This window comes from Ursus americanus, chromosome 18 (genome assembly GCF_024610735.1).
Source record: "Ursus americanus isolate L20-20 chromosome 18, mUrsAme1.1.p, whole genome shotgun sequence".
Taxonomy (NCBI): domain Eukaryota; kingdom Metazoa; phylum Chordata; class Mammalia; order Carnivora; family Ursidae; genus Ursus; species Ursus americanus.
Genome location: NC_142144.1, coordinates 59,190,044 through 59,210,986, shown reverse-complemented (window position 1 = coordinate 59,210,986; position 20,943 = coordinate 59,190,044). Strand labels below are relative to the sequence as shown.

At 41.1% G+C, this 20,943-nt stretch overlaps 1 protein-coding gene across 1 annotated transcript in view; it reads right to left on the bottom strand.

Moving 5' to 3' along the window:
• GLDC (glycine decarboxylase) overlaps positions 1–20,943 on the bottom strand; it is a 97,881-nt gene that overhangs the window by 44,720 nt on the left and 32,218 nt on the right. Inside the window, exons 5-14 of the mRNA XM_045780702.2 lie at positions 20,844–20,921; positions 19,695–19,842; positions 18,976–19,172; positions 16,664–16,760; positions 11,593–11,698; positions 9,824–9,963; positions 9,173–9,253; positions 6,888–6,985; positions 6,075–6,159; positions 5,871–5,912 (exon numbers count right to left, since the gene is read on the bottom strand). Coding sequence (XP_045636658.1) covers positions 5,871–5,912; positions 6,075–6,159; positions 6,888–6,985; positions 9,173–9,253; positions 9,824–9,963; positions 11,593–11,698; positions 16,664–16,760; positions 18,976–19,172; positions 19,695–19,842; positions 20,844–20,921 — 1,072 coding nt within the window. The remainder of the gene's footprint in view (positions 1–5,870; positions 5,913–6,074; positions 6,160–6,887; positions 6,986–9,172; positions 9,254–9,823; positions 9,964–11,592; positions 11,699–16,663; positions 16,761–18,975; positions 19,173–19,694; positions 19,843–20,843; positions 20,922–20,943) is intronic.

The following is a 20,943-nucleotide window of genomic DNA, read 5'->3' as shown; positions in this document are numbered from 1 at the left end:
CTGGCGGTGTTAGAAACACAAAGGACAGAGACGCGATGGCCCTGGAAGTGAGGGCTGGGACGCTGGGTGTGGGGTACACATCCCTGACGCTGCAGGGTTGAGCAGCACCAACAGAAACAGAGTTAAAATGGCCAGAACATCAGTGGAGAACGATCCGTGATCCCTCTGTTCTGAAACAGAGGCTGAGATTCGGCTACTGCTGCTCTGACTGTCAGAAGAGACAGAGCAAACCACCAGGGAAAGCCGCCAGAGAACAAAAGCCTGGAAATACCAGCTAACAGTGTGCCCACCCCCATTCCCCCTCGCAGGGGACACGGAGTCTCAACCCAAACAGGGTTGCCTGAGTATCGGTGCGGCAGGCCCCTCCCCCAGAAGGCAGGCTGAAAAATCAAGAAGCCTACGTCCCTAAGATCCCTATAAAACAAGGGCGCACGGCCTGGGTCCCGGTCAATAATTTGGGCTCTGGACAACCCCGCAACCTCTCCTCATCAGAATGACGAGAAGGAAAAATCCCCCCCAGCAAAGAAAAGACAATGAGTCTGTGGCCTCTCCACAGAACTAATGGATATGGATATAACCAAATTATCAGAAATGGAATTCAGAGTAACAATGGTCAAGATGATGTGTTGACTTGAAAAAAGTATTAACAAAAATGTTAATGAGAATATAGAATCTCTAAGGGCACAAATGAGAGTGAACCTGACAGAAATTAAAAATGCTATGAGCCAAATGCAGTCAAAACTAGAGGCTCTGATGGCCAGGGTGAATGAGGCAGAAAAAAGTATCAGCGAATTGGAGGATGGGTTAGTAGAAGAGAAAGCTAAAATAAAATCTGGGCTCAAAAAAATCCAATCTCAAGAATGTAGGTTATGGGAGATTACTGACTCAATGAAACGTTCCAATGTCAGAATCATCGGCATCCCCAAGGGGGTGGAGAAAAACAGAGGTCTAGAAGAGGTATTTGAACAAATTGTAGCTGAAAACAACCCTAATCTAGCAAAGGAAACAAGCATTCGTGTCCAAGAGGCAGAGAGGACCCCTCCCAAGCTCAACCATGACAAACCTATGCCACATCACGTCATAGTGCATTTTGCAAATATTAGATCCAAGGATACAGTATTGAAAGCGGCCAGGGCAAAGAAATTTCTCACGTACCAAGGCAAAGGTATCAGAATTACGTCAGACCTGTCTACACAGACCTGGAATGAGAGAAAGGGTGGAGGCAGCATTTTTAAAGCTCTTTCAGAGAAAAACATGCAGCCAAGGATCCTTTATCCAGCAAGGCTGTCATTCATAATTGATGGAGAAATAAAGACCTTCCAGAATCACCAGTCATTGACCAATTTCATAACCATGAAACCAGCCCTACAGGAGATATTAAGGAGGGTTCTATAAAAGTAAAAAGGCCCCAAGAGTGATACAGAACAGAAAGTCACAATCTATAGAAACAAAGACTTTACCGGCAACATGGCATCATTAAAATCATATCTCTCAATAATCAGTCTCAATGTAAATGGCCTAAATGCTCCCATAAATGACGCAGGGTTGCAGATTGGATAAAAAGACATGACCCATCCATTTGCTGTCTACAAGAGACTCATATTGAACCCAAAGATACATTCAGACTGAAAGTAAAGGGATGGAGTACCCTCTTTCATGCCAATGGACCTCAAAAGAGATGGGGTAGCAATTCTCATATCAGACAGATTGGATTTTAAACTAAAGACTATAGTTAGAGACACAGAAGGGCACTATATTATTCTTAAAGGATTTATCCAACAAGTGGATATGACAATTATAAATATATATGCCCCCAACAGGGGAGCAGCAAGATACACAAGCCAACTCTTAACCAGAATAAAGAGACATATAGATAAAAATACGTTAATAGGAGGGGACCTCAACACTCCACTATCAGCAATAGACAGAGCACCGGAGCAGAAAACCAACATAGAAACAAGAGCTTTGAATGCCACACTCAACGAGTTGGACCTCATAGATATATATAGAACACTACACCCCAGAACCAAAGAATACTCATTCTATTCTAATGCCCATGGAACATTCTCAAGAATAGACCATGTTCTGGGACACAAAACAGGTCTCAACCGATACCAAAAGACTGAAATGATTCCCTGCATATGCTCAGACCACAACGCTTTGAAATTGGAACTCAACCACAAGGAAAAATTTGGCAGAAACTCAAACACTTGGAGACTAAGAACCATCCTGCTCAAGAATGATTTGATAAACCAGGAAATGAAAAATCAATTTAAACAATTTATGGAGACCAATGAGAATGAAAACACAATGGTCCAAAGAATTAATAAAATTGACAGACCACTGGCAAGACTTATCCAAAAGAATAGAGAAAGGACCCAAATTAATAAAATGATAAATGAAAAGGGAGAGGTCACAACCAACACCAATGAAATTGGAAGGATTATTAGAAACTTTTATCAACAGCTTTATGCCAATAAATTAAGCAATCTGGAAGAGATGGAGGACTTCCTGGAAACCTATAAACTACCAAGACTGAAACAGGAAGAAATTGATTTTTTAAACAGGCCAATTAATTATGAAGAGATTGAGTCAGTCATAAACACCCTTCCAAAAAACAAAACTCAAGGCCCGGACGGTTTTGCTGGGGTATTCTATGAAACATACAAAGAAGAAATAATACCTATTCTCCTAAAGCTATTTCAAAAAATTGAAACAGAAGGAAAGCTACCAAACTCATTCTATGAGGCCAATATTACCTTGATCCCCAAACCAGGCAAAGACCCCATCAAAAATGAGAATTACAGACCGATTTCCCTAATGAATATGGACGCCAAAATCCTCAACAAGATCCTTGCTAATAGAATCCAACAGTACATTAAAAGGATTATCCATCATGACCAAGTGGGATTCATCCCTGGGATGCAAGGATGGTTCAACGTTTGCAAATCTATCAGTGTCTTAGATTTTATCCAGAAGGAAAAAGCCAAAAATCATATGATTCTCTCAATAGATGCAGAAAACTCATTTGACAAAATACAGCATCCTTTCCTGATTAAAACCCTTCAGAGTGTAGGCATAGAGGGTACATTCCTCAATCTCATAAAAACCATCTATGAAAAGCCTACAGCAAATATCATTCTCAATGGGGAAAAGCTGGAAGCCTTTCCCTTAAGATCAGGAACACGACAAGGATGCCCACTCTCGCCATTATTATTCAACATAGTACTAGAAGCCCTTGCAACAGCAATCAGACAAAAAAAGGGATAAAAGGTATCCAAATCGGCAAAGAAGAAGTCAAAATGTCTCTCTTCGCAGATGACATGATACTCTATATGGAAAACCCAAAAGAATCCATGCCCAAACTATTAGAAGTTATAGAGCAATTCAGTAATGTGGCGGGATACAAAATCAATGCTCAGAAATCAGTTGCATTTCTATACACGAACAATGAGACTGAAGAAAGAGAAATTAGGGAATCCATCCCATTTACAATAGCACCAAATACCATACGTTACCTTGGAATTAACTTAACCAGAGACGTAAAGGACCTATATTCTAGAAACTATAAATCACTCTTGAAAGACATTGAAGAAGACACAAAAAGATGGAAAAACATTCCATGCTCATGGATTGGAAGAATGAACATAGTTAAAATGTCCATGCTACCCAGAGCAATCTACACTTTCAATGCTATCCCGATCAAAATACCAATGACATTTTTCAAAGAACTGGAACAAATAGTCCTTCAATTTGTATGGAACCAGAAAAGGCCCCAAATCACCAAGGAACTGTTGAAAAGGAAAAACAAAGCTGGGGGCATCACAATGCCGGATTTTGAGGTGTACTACAAAGCTGTGATCACAAAGACAGCATGGTACTGGCACAAAAAAAGACACATAGACCAATGGAACAGAACAGAGAACCCAGAAATGGACCCTCAGCTCTTTGGGCAACTAATCTTTGATAAAGCAGGAAAAAACATCCAGTGGAAAAAAGACAGTCTCTTCAATAAATGGTGCTGGGAAAATTGGACAGCTACATGCAAAAGAATGAAACTTGACCACTCTCTCACACCATACACAAAGATAAACTCCAAATGGATGAAAGACCTTGATGTGAGACAGGAATCCATCAAAATCCCAGAGGAGAACATAGGCAGCAACCTCTACAACATCGGCCAAAGGAAACTTTTTCATGACACATCTCCAAAGGCAAGAGAAACAAAAGATAAAATGAACTTGTGGGACTTCATCAAGATAAAAAGCTTCTGCACAGCCAAGGAAACAGTCAAAAAAACTAAGAGGCAGCCCACAGAATGGGAGAACATATTTGCAAATGATACTACAGATAAAAGACTGGTATCCAGGATCTACAAAGAACTTCTCAAACTCAATATGTGAGTAACAAATAAACAAATCATAAAATGGGCAGAAGATATGAACAGACACTTTTCCAATGATGACATACAAATGGCTAACAGACACATGAAAAAATGTTCAAAATCATAAGCCATCAGGGAAATTCAAATCAAAACCACACTAAGATACCACCTTACGCCAGTTAGAATGGCAAAAATTGACAAGGCAAGAAACAACAATTGCTGGAGAGGATGTGGAGAAAGGGGATCCCTCCTACATTGTTGGTGGGAATGAAAGTTGGTACAGCCACTCTGGAAAACAGTGTGGAGGTCCCTTAAAAAGTTAAAAATTGAGCTACCCTATGACCCAGCCATTGCACTACTGGGTATTTACCCCAAAGATACAGACGTAGTGAAGAGAAGGGCCATATGCACCCCAATGTTCATAGCAGCATTGTCCACAATAGCTAAATCGTGGAAGGAGCCGAGATGCCCTTCAACAGATGACTGGATTAAGAAGATGTGGTCCATATATACAATGGAATATTATTCAGCTATCAAAAAGAACGAATATTACTCAGCTATCAAAAAGAACATTTGCTGCAACATGGACGGCACTGGAGGAGATAATGCTAAGTGAAGTAAGTCAAGCAGAGAAAGACAATTATATGGTTTGTCTCATCTATGGAACATAAGAACTAGGATGATCGGTAGGGGAAGAAAGGGATAAAGAAAGGGGGTGTAATCAGTAGGGGGAATGAAGCATGAGAGACTATGGACTCTGAGAAACAAACTGAGTGCTTCAGAGGGGAGGGGGTGGAGGAATGGGATAGACCGGTGATGGGTAGTAAGGAGGGCACGTATTGCATGGTGCACTGGGTGTTATACACAACTAATGAAGCATCGAACTTTACATCAGAATCCGGGGATGTACTGTATGGTGACTAACATAATATAATAAAAAAAATTAAAAATAAATAAATAAAATAAAATCTATAAATAAGCAAATAAATGGGGGTTAGGAAGGCATGAATATTATATATTTAATTATTTTAATTTAAATTCAATTAATTAACAATGTATTAGTTTTAGATAATTTTACTCATAAATTGAAATGATCAATTTGTGATAAAATTGGGGTTTCTCCCAAGATTACTGAATAGCAAGGTAAAGATGGGGCGCCTGGGTGGATCAGTCGATTGAGCAGCTGCCTTTGGCTCAGGTCATGATCCCAGGGTCCTGGGATTGAGCCTCACATCAGGCTCCCTGCTCAGTGGGGAGCCTGCTTCTCCATTTCCCTTTGCCTCTCCCTGTCCCACTTGTGCTCTCTCTCTATTTCACTCAAATAAATACATAAAATCTTAAAAAAAAAAAAAAGAACAGCAAGGTAAAGAATTATTCACGTAGTTATTAAATCACAGTCCCAGTAGCGTTCTCTAGTTATCTACTTATGTATAAGCTGGAATACTGCTCCTACTAAGTTCCCTCTTAAGAGAAATGTCCTACTTACTGTGAGTTCAGATGAGCTGTTGAGCTTCATGGTACAGGACCCCTTTAAGAAGCACATCCAAAATGTATCACGTTAGTGATTTCCTCTTGACCCTCTGATCCCCCCACATGGCCACCCCTTCATCCCTCTTTCAGCACATTAGCTGCAACACAAAGAGGTCGGACCAGGATTGGGGTTAGAAGTAGAAATAAAGACAACAATTACCAGAGGAATCATGCTGTGAACAAGGGAAATGTCTTTGTTTTCCAATTTCTTCATATATCGCACAATATTTGTTTCTGAGTGATAGCTGTGAACACAAAACACATGATTTGGGCCATTATAATGAGAAAAGAGTCCATATACATCCTCCTGAGAGAGAAGACACACAGATCTACCCTCAAAATACAGATCAAATTGAGCCATGGGCAACATGCCAACAAAGCACCAGAAGGAAGGGCAAAGAACACCCACAAACTCAGGGGATGCAGTAGGACAAGAAGCTTCTGTGGGCAGGAGAGGAAGGTTGGGAAGAAGAGTATGTGGAGTTCCTGGGTATGAACTTCAGCCTAGCAACCATGCATCCACAGTCCTCCCTTCCTGACAAGTGGGCTTAGGGGTTACACTGCCAGCAGAGCAGAGCCACCAGGAGGTGGCTTTGCCAAAATCAGGAATGGAATCCTTATGGTGATGGTTATTAGTGAGCCGTGGCTGAGCCACAACAACCCAAGCCATAACATAACTGGATCCAGAAGCCACTCTCTAGGGGCGCCTCTCTTCAGTCAGTGGAGCTCCCACTCTTGGTTTTGGCTCAGGTCATGATTTCATGGATTGTGAGATCAAGCCCCATGTCGGGCTCCATGCTTAGTGGGAAGTCTGCTTGAGATTCTCTCCCTCTGTCCCTCCCCCAACTTGCACACTCTCACTTGCTCTCTCTCTCAAATAAATAAATAAATCTTTAAAACAAAATTTTTTAAAAAACAGCCACTCTCTATTTCACTCCCAAGCCACAGTACACAATGACACCACCACACAAACCTGTTGAACACTTGATGTGTGAGGAAGGAGCTAGTTCTCTTGAAAGCAGTCCCCGGAATACCTCTCCGCTCCTCGCCCATTCCTTCAGCAACCAGCTCCTATGTGGAGAGACCACAGACTAAACAGTGGAAAGCATGCCTGGAACCACATGTGGAGATCCAAGCTTCTGGTATCCCAACAAGGCACTAGAGATCTACTACCACTGCCAAACCCCCTGGCATCTGGCATGGCGGGGGGGGGGGGGGGGGAGTAACAGGTATCATGAATTGTGCCAATTTGGAAATTCTCCAGAGCACCATTTTAAAATTCTATTGACCTTTGCCACAGGAAAAGAGGAAAAATGACAATTTTTATTGCCCCCTGACTTTTCCTGCATGTTCCTTCAGTAATGAAGCAAGTTCCAGTAAGTTACTTTAAAGGGCTATCAAAAAAGTTATGATGCGGGTGCCTGGGTGGCTCAGTCACTTAAGCATCCAAGTCTTGATTTTGGCTCAGGTCACAGTCTCAAGGTTGTGGGATTGAGCCCTGCTTCTGGCTCCACACTCAGCGGGGAGTCTGCTTGATAGTCTCTCTTTTCCTCTCCCTCTGCCTCCCAACTCCATGCATGCACTTGCTCGCATGCTCTCTCTCTCAAATAAATAAATCTTTAAAAAAAAACAGCTATGATGACAAAACTCAAGTAAGTATTCTCACATGACAGTGCTTTTATCTGTGATAACAATTCTAATAAAATACAGGTGCCAAGACCATTCAGTTGGCAAAAGAATAATCCCTTCAACAAACAATGCTGAGATAAGTAGATATCCACATGCAAAAGAATGAAGTTGGACCCTTACCTTATACCATATAAAAAAACTAACTCAAAGTGAACTAAGACCTAAATTTAAAAGCCAAAGTTCAAAACTCTTAGAAGAAAACACAGGCACAAATCTGCATGATCTTGGATTTGGCATCTTGGTTTCTCAAATATGACACCAAAAACATGAATAACAAAAGAAAAAGTAAATAAAGTAGACTTCAGTTAAAATTAAAAACTTTTGCATATCAGAGGACACTACCAAGGGTTAAGAGACAACCCAAAGAATGGGAGAAAAATGTTTGCATATCATATCTGGTAAGTGCTTAATATCCAGAATATATAAATACATGGCTTGTCCTCATTCTGCCCTAGGCTGATAGTACAGCCATCTTGAGCCCTCAGTGGGCACTCCATAAACGTTCCTTAAATGTATGGAAACTGTGGTTAAATTTAACGCAGAGTTCTAGGGAGAAGCTGGCTTAGTCACTCCTATTTATTGATTAAGGCTTAAAAAAGAACAGTGTAATACCTCTTTGATGATTTACAGCTGTCATCTGGTACTGAAGTCCTCTCTTGAATAGTACACAGACGACCAGGATGGCACCATTTAGCACTCCGGAACCTATTACTACTTGTATAGGAAACGTTTCCTGCCATTGATTCATTCAACAGTATTTACTGAGTGCTTCCCATGCACTGGGCCCTGTACAGCACTGTGAGTAACTTCTTGCCACAGGTTTAGGTAGCTACTGACTGCTCTCTCTATCATCTTCATTCCACGCCCTGCTATTTCATTGCTTTAGAAACCAACTCAGTCACACTGAACTGCCCCTAGTTCACATTGTAAACTTTCTCCTCTAAGCCTTTATTGTTGCTTTTCCCAGTGTCTGGAACACCTCTGGCCCCACCCTCCTTGTTCTTCAATTGTGCCATCTTAGACTGAATAACTCCTACCCATCATCATTCAGAACTCAGCTTAGGACAATTTCTCCAAGTCTTGGTTAGAAACTCCTCCTCTGTACTCACAGAGCATCTTCAGACATCACCTAGCATAACATATCACCACCTGGATTTTAATCTTGTGCATGTCTGAGTCCCCATTAGACTATAAGCTCTGTCGGGGTAGGAATCATGTCTAATTCACCACCATCCTCAGAGCCTAGCATAGTACCTGCCACATATTAGGTGTTCAATAAATATATTACATGAATATTTTCCCAGAACTGACATAAGCAAGACACCAATGTCACAATTCTCCATATTAGGGATAGTTTCCATTAAACACCATTAAGAATCCTCCCACATAGCCTGGCGGCAAGGTCCTAGCTAGGGCCCACAGCAGTGAGCACCAGCTAACAGGGATGGTCAGTGGCATAATTTTAACAGCAGGCCACCCAGTGTCGCATTGGAACCACAAGAGGCAAAGTCATCTTGGACAACACCTCAAACAATCATTATGAGAAATCCGTCTTCTTAATTTACTTACTGCAGACGACTCACAGCCAAAGATCCACAACAAGTCATCCAGATCTTTTTCATTGACTGTTTCATCAAGAGAAATCCCAAGCTGCAGAATTGAAAATGAAAGGGAGAACATCAGCCCGAAACACCAAGACCAGTCAGAGAAACCCCGGGAGGTCAAGGGGAGGAAGGTGCTGGATAAAACCCCCAGTTATCCCAAAATATCTGGGTGCCATTGTATCCAAGTTGGCCCTTGGGCTAGTTGAGTCCAAGACTTCACAAAGTTTAGAGTTTTATGAGCCACTTCTGGACTCTAGCAGTCTGGTGCCTGTAGGTCACCCCTACTGACATTAGATATACTTACCCTTTTCTTCCCTTAACTTATTATATCACTTATTGTAGTCTTTACCTTCAACAGTCACATTGTGAAGGGTATTATGAACAAAACATGTGCCTAAGAGTCCCATACATGAAAACACAAAGTCTTAAGTAAAACTAAGAATGAATTGTCCTTTATTTGAAAGTCACCATGTTCCCGAGTGGGAAATAAAAATTGTTTAAAAAACATAGATTATGCCCAAACTTCCAATACTGATATTTTTAAAGAAGAAAACTTTTAATAAGAAAAGTCAGGACATTTTAAACTAGTTTAAATAAATGCAAAAGTTTTACTTACTGTGCCATCCTCAAAGAGCCGAAAATTGATTTGTCGCTGAGTGGCCCTGTCCAAGACCTCCTTCACTGAGCAGCCGCACTGAATCTTCAAAGTGTCAAAGAACACGTCGTGCTGTAGCTGATGCCCTGCTCTCTTGAGACCTAGACAAGACAGGAGAGCCACCAGTCCCCAACAGAGAAATCTGCTCCTCGGCCCCCAACATTTCATAAAGAAGTAAAGAGGTAATTTTTTTAAAAAGATATTTATTTATTTACTTACTTACTTACTTATTTTAGAGGGAGAGAGAGAGCACAAGCCAGGGGAGGGGCAGGGACCAGCAGACTCTGCGCTGAGCGCAGAGCCCAACGCAGGGCTCAATCCCACGATCCTGAGATCATGACCTGAGCTGAAATCAAGAGTCGGATGCTTAACTGACTGAGCCACCCAGGTGCCCCAAGAGGTAAAATTTAACTATAGTCTGTTCCTGGTCTTAGCCAGTGTTGCTTTTTTTTTTTTTTCCAAGAAATTAAATGTTTATTACTATGTTATAGAATATTATGAAATAAATACATATAAAAAAAGAAAAATCACCATAATCACCATCCAGAAATAATCACTGGTTACAATTTTGTGTATATTGCTCTAGAATTGGGATGTGTGTGTGTTTGTGTATGTGTGATGTATCACATATATTTCTTTACACTTTGAAAAATTTGTAATGCATAAAGAACATTTTGCTTTTCTACAGCTCGATATCCATGTCATTATTGTTAATGGTGGTATAATATTCAAATATATGCATGTAACATATGTCACTTGTTATTGCACATTTAGGCTGTTTCTAAGATTCTGGTATTATAAACAATGTTTTAATGGATACCCTTTACATCCTCACTTCATTACTTCCTTTAGATACATTTCTAGAAGTAAAATTTTTGATTCAAGCTGTATGCACATTTTAAAAGCTTTTGATATGTACTGCTTACATGCCCTCATAAAAGTTATAACAACATGGGTGCCTGGGTGGCTCAGTCAGTTAAGGATCTGCCTTCACCTCAGGTCATGATCTTAGGGTCCTGGGATGGAGTCCCACATCTGGCTCTCTGCTCAGTGGGGAGTCTGCTTCTCCGTCTTACTGTCCCTCTGTGTTCTTCCTCTCTCTCTCTAATATATAAATAAAAATCTTAAAAAAATGTTATACCAACATCAGCATTCTTTTTAATCTTTACCAGTGTAATGGGAGAAATACTTGTTTCAATTTACATTTCCTTAATAGTAAGGTTGAAATTTTATGTTTATTGGCCATTTATTTGTATATTTGCTTCTTTTAAAATTACACTTAGGCACCTGGGTGATGGAGTCGGTTAAGCATCTGACTCTGTTTCAGCTGGGGGTGTGATCTCAGGGTTGTGAGATTGAGCCCTGTTGAGGTTCCATGCTTTAAGACTCTCTCCCTCTCCCTCTGCCCCTCCCCCTGGTTCTCAACCTCTCTCTCTCTCTCTCTAAAATAAAATAAATAAATCTTAAAAAAAAATAAAACTACACTTAATGTCCTTTGCCCATTTTTCTCTGAATGATCATCCCTATTGTTTATAGGGTTGGGGAGTTAAGTAAGAGATCTCCATATTAAAATTTTTAACATTCAGTCTATCAGAAATGTTGAAATAGTTTCTTATTTGACTTTTCAATTTTATATATAGTATTGGACATACACTGAGTTTTCTATTTTACATACTCAGGTTTATCAGTCTTGTTATGCCCCAAAGTTTTTAAACAGATAAATTACTCACCTTCAGACAAAATCAAAGTGGCATTATGTACCCTCCTAGCAATATGCTCCAGCCCACGGGAACCATGGTAGATTGCAAACATGGCAGCCATGTTTGCCAAGAGAGCCTAAAACAACAAAGAACATTTAAGGAATCATGTTCAACAGTGTGATGAAGACAATTAGTGGGAAGGAGTATTACTTTGACTTGAAATGCCAAAATTGAAAACAGGGACAAAAAGAATGATCAGATTTCCTGCATTCTCTATGATAGTGGGGGACCATTTATAACCTGCCTATCTCAGCATCCAAGACACCCTGGAGTCATGATACTAAACCTTCAAATTTGACCACTATAAAGGAGGAGTTTCGTCCATGTAATATAATCATGCCACCCATAAGGGGGGAAGATGGGACTGTCATTAAACACCGAGAAGCAGTATGTCATGTAGGAATACAGTGGAGTAATAAAAGTGTCAGGGGAAAAAAAGTGAGATCCAAGAATTTTATACTCAAACAGTTCAAGGATAAGAGCAACAAGCAGTTTTCAAATACACAAGAACTCAGGGAACACAATTCTACTGAGAACTTAAATAAAGCACCAGAAGCTGAATTTCAGCCAAACAACAGATGAATGGAGATTGTGTGGCAAAGGACTACCAAAAATGAAACAGGGGACACAGGGGAATAAAACCAAAATGAATCGGCAGGATATATATTAGAGAAAATCAGCACCTATTGGCTACTCCCTGTTCACAGCAAGGTCACTTTCTCAAAGATATCTCCCTTGACCACAGGATTGAGGTTTCACAAAAACATTTACAGGGAAGCGTGTGTTTTTGTGTGACAGAAAACAGAAAGGAATGGCACTGGAATCTCTCAGAGATAAGGGGCACAGACAGCTCCAGGGATGCTTCAGTGAGGAAGTCCTGCATGGTGAACAAGGAAAGGACTCACTGTGATGGTATGTTGAGTCAGGGGGAGGATAAAAGAGGATAGCTAGGATAAGAGACCAAAATGAATAACAACGTGGCAAAAAATGTTGGAGGCCCACCTCGTGCTTCTCTTCCTCTTGGTCCCATCCCTCATTCGCTTTGTCACCCCAGATCCTGCCAATAAGCAATCTTCTAATCATGTAATATCATCCCTGCCCCCCAGGAAACTGGTCCGAACTCAGGTCTCAGATTTCTACCCTGCCCAGCCTACTCCATTCTCCCACTGCCGCTCCCATTTTACTGGTCCAGCACCATAAACTCTGAAGTTTTCAGTCCCACTAGTGGCTTTTCTCCTAATATACTAGGTCAGGAGTTCAAGGTCATCTTCACAGCCAATCACCACAGAGTGGGAGGAGCACATGAGAAACACAGTGTTTTAAAGTAGGATGATATTCAATATTGGATCTATTTTGTTAGGTACACATTTTCTCAGCTAGGCTGCCAAAAGGAATCCATGGGACCACTGCAAAACAAGAAACAGTTTTCAAAAGAGAACTGTCAGAAAGGGGCGCCTGGGTGGCTCAGTCAGTTAAGCATCTGCGTTTGGCTCAGGTCATGTTCCCAGGGTCCTGGTATCAAATCCCACATTGGGCTCCTTGCTCAGCAGGGAGCCTGCTTCTCCGTCTGCCTGCCACTCCCCCTACTTGTGCTCTCTCTGACAAAAAAAAAAAAAAAAAAAAAAAAAAAACGCCAGAAAGTGAAGCTAACAGTCAATAAAGAAAATGCAGCACAAAGGAAGACATCTGGGGCACCTGGGTGGCTCAGTCAGTTAAGCATCTGACTCTTGATTTTGGGTCAGGTTGCAATCTCAGGATTTTGAGATCAAGCCCTGTGTCAGGTTATACACTGGGCATACAGCCTCCTTAAGATTCCCCTTCTCCCTCTCCCTCTCTTTCCCTCTCTAAAAGGAGGGGGAGGAAGAGGAGAAGGGGGGAGGGGGGAGGAGGAGGAATCTGAGAACACAGAAATAAACTTTCTTGGACCAGGATTCCCCAAGAGAGTATAGATGGTCTGCGGACTCTGTATAACAATTAAAAATAAATACAGAAGCACTGTAACACCTCCCAGCTCTGGAGAGGGCAAGTCAAACTGTCCATGACACTGTGTACGGAAGTGCTTATGACTACTGCTGGAGAACAGAAACTCAGGCCTGGTATTCGCAGAATCCTCTGGAATCCTCTTATCGCAACAAACTTGTAGAGGTGGTTCATGTCCCTTTTTAAGGTAGAGATGATTCTTTTCCACAAACAGGAGACTGTATCAAGTGACTGGCCAACAAATTGATGACAAGTATAAAATCATTTTTAGAAATCCTAGCGAAGGCATTAGAACTCCAAAGGAAGTTCAGAGAAATAAAGACCAAGAAAATTCAAATTTCCTGGATAACGTGGACAGACTTTATATAATTAATACACTTAAATAAAGTAATCAAAAAAGAGTAATCAAAAACTCATGATTAAGAGATGCTCAAAATCATTAATTAAAAGGGAAATATGAAAACCACAGTGAGATATCACTTCACACTCATCAGGATGGCTATAACTGAAAAGACAGGCAGTAACAATTGATGAAACTGTGGAGAAATTACGACCCTCATACGCTTGTGGAGGGAATTAAAAATGATGAAGCCACTTTGGAAAACAGTCTGGAAGTTCTTCAAAACGTTCAATGCAGGTTAGTAGTACGGGCTAGTAATTTTACTCCTGGGTGTATATCTAAGAGAATTGAAAACATATGACCCCATAAAATCTTGTATATGAATAGCAGCTTTATTCAAAATAGTTAAAAGTATAAACAACCCAAATATCCATCACTTGATGAATGGATAAACAAAATGTGGTATGTCCGTACAATGGGATATTATTCAGCCTTAAAAAAAAAAGTACTGATTCATACCACCATATGGATGAACCTTGAAACCATTATGCTGAGTGAAAGAAGCCAGGCATAAAAGGCCACATATTGTAAAATCCCATTTATACGAAATGTCCAGAAGAGGCAAATACATAAAGTAGACTGGTGGTTCCCAGGGGCTGCAGGGAGGGCAGAAGGATGGGGAATGATTGCTTCATGGGAACAGGTTTCTTTTTGGGGTGATAAGAATGTTCAGAAATGAAATGCTAGTGATGGTTGTTGCACAACTTCACAAAAATACTAAAACCACTGAACTATATACTTTAAATGGGCAAATTTTATGGAGAGTTATAGCTCAGTGAAAGAGTTAATGAAATGTAAATTATACCTCCACACAACCAACTTGAGAAGAAGCTCATGAAAAAATTGCATGCGGTGGTAAAACCCAAGAAATAAGAAAACATAAAGAACAGGACATGGTGCAAACTCAGATATCTGTGAAATAGCACAAGTTTATAGAAAGAATTTTAAAAAGAATTCAATAACATACCTTCAGAGATTTAAAAGAAAAAAGGCTTCGTACCAACAATAATGCAAAATTAAGAGAACTCCGGTGTGGACCTATTATGCTCAAGAGGAAAGGGGCAGCCGTGAGAACACAGAAGCTGCTGAGAAGGGCTGGCAGTAAAGGCACAGACTGCTCAAAGAGCATCTCAAAAGTTATCAGTCATCTCCTTAAAAAAAGGTTAATCGCATGCTTATAGAGAATGACACTGGAGTTATGAGCAACTGCTTTATGCCACCAATTATAAAAAGAAACTCATGAAAGGAAATAGACAATAGATAGCTGGAAGCTCTCCAGAATGAGAAGATAAAAATCACAGAAGACAGGGGCACCTCGGGTAAGTGTCCGACTCTTGCTTTCAGCTCAGGTCATGATCTCAGGGTCCTGGGATTGAGCACATCGGGCTCCACACCAGTGTGGAGTCTGCTTGGGATTCTCTCTCCCATTTCCCTCTACCCCTTTGCCCCCCTCACTCTTTCTCTAAAATAAATATATCAATCTTAAAAAAAATCAAAGAAGACAAAATTGGGCTACTTTGAAGGCAAACATCGCTTTAATAATTGCTGAGAAAGACAGAGACCTTTGTTCAGCCCAAGTTCACCTGTAAAATTAATTTCAAATATTGAAGCAGAAAACCCCTTAATGCATTTATAACCAGACAGACATCTTTTGGAAGAACATGAGCAGAAAGAGCAAGACAGGAGCAATCAGCTGCAGAGGAAGGAGAAGTATGTAAGCAGAGAATTCAACAAATGTAGGGTAAACTACAGAAAGTAATGGCATCATATAAAGTTCAATTTGCTGTCAACAGGGGAAAAGCTCTTGACAGCTGGCTCCTTCCTGTGATAGTAGAAAAGCTCTTAGCTAAAAAGAAGCAGCCACGTTCTTGAGGCAACAAATAAGACAAGAAAACCTGCTGAGGAAACTAGTCCAAAGACCAAAGGCTATAAAACCAAATGTAAGAAGACCCTATCATCTACTGCCCCCTTGGAGAGTCCTTCTAAGACCTGGTGGTGGTGCTTTGAGCCAATGCTCTGAGAGAAAAAAAGCACTATAGTGCCCACTGAGGTGTTGGTGAGATCTCTTTCTCTCACCCTGAATGGAGAAGATGAACCTAGAATGGACTGGATGCTCAGGAACAGTCCTCCACCTAAGCCTAGAAACTGGCTGGGTCTCAAACACTACTCCTTCTGACCTGAGCCCTGGGCAACTTCCAGAATCATCAGGAACTTGGGACGCTCCTCCTCTTTTATTCCATCCTTTCAGGAATGCCTGTCCTGAGCCCCCAGTAAGAGTACCCCTGACCACCACCAACCGGTCAATCTTAGTCGTCCCCTCAAGCATAGTCACATTGCCTCACCACATTCCTAAAAAGCTTTCATTTCAACCCTAAGAGAAGGTGCCCAATCGCCCACTATGCATAATGGATCTGCCTGATGGCCAAGAATGCTAGAAACACTGAAGTATGACGTATATCCATACAGAGCTCCAGGAAAATACATTGTATTTTGGTTCTGACAAGACCACGGGGCTTCTGTACCAATAAGCTCACACCCCTTCTGATGTACACACTGGTCAGCAGGTGATGAATGAATGAACGAACAATTGAGTGAATGCATGAGCAGCTCATTTCCGTAGATTATGAAGGATTTTGTGAGAAGGGCAGGCATGTGATCTACCTGGGCTGTACAGATGTTGCTAGTAGCCTTGTCTCTCCGGATGTGTTGTTCCCTGGTTTGAAGAGCAAGACGATACACTTCTTTCCCAGTGGCATCTCTGGACCGAGAATAAAACATCCAGTTAATACATATGCTCATAGCACCAAGGGTGGTCACAAATGGGCCTGCTTCTTTCCTTCCCAGCTTGAAGGGAACCCCGAAAATGTATTTGGCTGCAAGGCCATAAAGAAACAATTCCTAAGCCATCCTGTTCTAAATAGGACTACTAATTTTTAATATATACTTTGAGGAAGGAACTGAGATATACACAATAAGACTAGCAACCTTGAAAGGAAACTTCCCAGGAATTACCCAGACTAATATAATGATGGTGAATGAGGATTCAATTTAAAATTAAGTTTAGGAAAAATTAAATTTCACTATGAGCATCTCGGCAGACACAGAAAGAAGGGGAATATCTGACAAAGGAATCAACTTCTGCACTGGAACCTAAAGCAACTGTATGGCTACAAAGAAAAAGAATGTGTTGAATCAATAAGTTACACATCTGAAACTAGTATTACACTGTATGTTACCTGGGATTTAAGAACTCAAAAAACAATGTTAATAATCTTACCACTTATCTCTAAGAAAAAATTTCCTTCTTTCCTAATACAATTAAGAATTTGGATAGGGGCACCTGGGTGGTGCAGTCAGTTAAGCAACTGACTCTTGGTTTTGACCCAGGTCATGATCTTACGGTCATGGGATTGAGCCCCGAGTAAGGCTCCTCACTCAGGGTGGGAGTCTGCTTGAGATTCTCTCTCCCTGTCCCGCCCACTCGTGCATGCTCTCTCTCTCTCTCTCTCTCAAATACATAAATCTGAAAAAAAAAAAAAAGAAAGAAAGGAAGTAAGGAAGAAAGGAAGGAAGAACTGGGAGACACCTGGATGACTCAGTCAGTTAAACATCTGCCTTCGGCTCAGGTCATGATCCCAGAGTCCTGGGATGGAGTCCCGAGTCCAGCTCCTTGCTCAGCTGGGAGCCTGCTTCTCCCTCTGCCTGCCGCTCCCCCTGCTTGTGCTCGCTCACTCTCTCTCTCTCTCTGACAAATAAATAAATCTTAAAAATAAAGTATTTAAAAAATTTTTTAAGAAGAATTTGGATAAACAAAAAATTCAACAGTCTTATCCTTTATTTCATCAAGCTCTGGGGTCCATTTTTCAGAAAGATAAGAAGTTCAATATAAAAATCAGCAGACAGGGGTGTCTGGGTGGCTCAGTCAGTTAAGCGCCTGCCTTTGACTCAGGTCATGTATAATCCCAAGGTCCTGGGGTGGAGTCCCACATTAGGCTTCCCGCTGAACAGGGAGCCTGTTTCTCCCCCTCCCTCTGCCTGCCACTCCCCCTACTTGTGCTCTCTCTCTGTCAAATAAATAAATAAAATCTTTTTAAAAAAGGTCAGCAGATGGGACACCTGGGTGGCTCACTAGGTTAGACATCTGCCTTCAGCTCAGGCCATGATCCCAGGATCCTGGGATCAAGTCCTATGTCAGGCTCCTTGCTCAGTGGGGGAGCCTGCTTCTCCCTTTGTCTGCCACTTCCCCTGCTTGTCCTCTCTCTCTGACAAATAAATAAATAAAATCTTTTTTAAAAATCAGCAGACAATAATTAATGTATTAAATTCTTTTTAATTAGAAAACTTTGTCTCATCTCGTCTGGCGAAGATATACCACTAAAAGAAACAAATGTAAGAATACTTGAAGAAACTTATTTTTATTCTAAAAAGCGAGGTGCCTCTTGCTATTATGTGATAAGTTGCATTTCAAAAATTCAAATTATTCACTAATATAGACTAATCACTTAGGCTAATAAGCTCAACTTCTATGAAAGGCCTAAAAGATCATGCTAAATTCCCCAGTAATAATCATGACATTCATCTAAATTCTCAATCTCAGGAGGTGTATCAGTGAGAAGCACTTAAGAAAGTACATTTAGAAATTACTAGAACAAACAAGTAGCAGGCCTCTGGGAAATAATGTGGATTACAATGTGTACACGGTACCTCTCACTGTGCTTGTCTTTTACCTAACTGTGGCATGATAATGCTTTTGAGAATGAAACTGGTTGAATATAAAACACACCAAAAATGTCCAGTCTTTCAATGCTTTTGTCAACCTAATTAAATTCACTTATATGACTTCAGTACAAATATGTTGTAAATTATTGTGCATGGCCCAGTTAAATTCAGAGAAAAATCAACAACTTTTGTAATCAGAAGAAACAGGGAAAATAATAACCACAATCAAAGGGAAGAAACATGAGCTGCTTTACCTTGTTACCCCCACCATTCTCCCGGGCATCATCCTCACCAAGCTTTCTCTAACAGCAAAAAAGGCTGCATGAGGTCCGCCGTAGCCCAGTGGCACTCCAAATCTCTGTGAGCTACCTAGGGCAATGTCTACCCCAAATTCTCCAGGAGGCCTCAAGATACACAGAGCTAAAAGGTCAGTAGCACAGCAGGCCAGGCTCTAGAAAGGACACAAGAGAGAAAGTGGTAGTAGTTGTCACCTTCCCCTGAGAGCAGTGAGAGAGTAGCAAATTCTCTGCAATATAAGCAGACAGACAGGGTTGTTTCATAGCCTGTGAATTCCATTTACTCACTGATTCATTCAAAAATATTTACTGAGGGGCACCGGGTGGCTCAGTCGGTTGATTAAGCATCTGACTTTGGCTCAGATCATGGTCTCAGGGTCCAGGGATTGAGCCCTGCATCGAGCTCTCCCTCGGCAGAAAGCCTGCTTATCCCTCTCCTCTGCCCGCCCCCCCCCCTCATGCTCTCTCTCTCAAATAATTTTTTTTCTTAAAATTTACTAAGTGCTTACTATGTGCCAAGAATTAATGAACAAAATAAACCTGAAAAAAAGGAGGCAGGAAGGAAAGAGTTCTACCATTCCAGGTGATACAGGTATGGAAAATAAGATGCATCAAAAAATCATAATTCAAAGCTGGGACACACCTCTGTGGACCCCCACAAGGAGAGATTTGCCTACCCCAGTCTGATGAGCCCTCTCTACAAGATCTGTGAAGTCTTCCACCTTCCCCTCAGTGTCTGGATACTGGAAGAGCACTCCACTAACATCTTTCCCACTGAAGTCCATTTCATGGGGTAATTTCATCTCAATGAGAACACCATCATATCTGGAAAGACAGAAGACAAAGAGCAATCACGCTTTTGGTTTTCAACAGAAAATAAAATCTCTTACAATTTATTTTCAGTGATATATATAGCATTCATATTCTGCGTCCTTCCTCATTGCCCCCCAGCCCCACCTCATCCTGACACACACGCACACCGGCATCTCACACCTGACCTTCCACTGTAACGGACCTTCACACCATCTCAAGTGCTTCCAACAGCTCGGCTTCTGTTTCTTTCCTCCACCCTGACCACTCCCATCCCCCTTTCCTGCCAGAACCTGCTCTTGAGAGGGTCAGGAACATGGCTTCCTAGGACTAAAGAGCCAGCTCCTGAAACTACAGGGCAGTCACCACTTTCACCTGGGATCAGTTTTAGGAGAATGGAAAACCATCAATAAGACAAAGAGAAAGACCTTTCTTAACCATCCAGTTCCAATCATATGTGAGAACACCCCTTCTGAAGGGATGGTGGTATGGGATTGGGGAATATTGCCCAATACTGACAAGAAGAAAGCAAACAAACACACTGGCAAGTGATAGTTGTGCTGTGTTGATCTGATTACAGCACTAAACAAATACGGTACACTTGCTTTCATCTATATCATACCACACCTGGGTTTTATATGGATTCCCTATAACTACGTTTGCAGGAGTACACAATAAACTCTAACAACTGTGTGAGAATTCCATTTTTTCCTCTACTTTTCAAGCTTTCCAAAACATTGCTGAAATTATTTTAATATTTAAAATTTATTAAAAAAAAAAAAACATGGTTACTCGATATAGAGCAAAGGCAACTAAAGCCACTTCTGTATTCTGTCCATTCTGACACATTTTATTTACTAAGCAAGATCTCAGGAAGAAAGTGGGAGGGAAAGTAAAACTGAGCAACCTCAATTTAAATCAGGTTCACCTCTGACCAGTTTGGAAGCAAGAGGGGGAAACAACAGAGAGGAGCATGATATTATCCTTGAGTTCAAAATATGAATGAAATTAATTACTTGGCTCGAGTCTGGACAACAGCTATTGTCTGTGGGTGGCAACGGGAGTCAACAAAAAATCTGTTCCTCTTGTTGTGTCTGTTGAAAAGGAAAATCACAT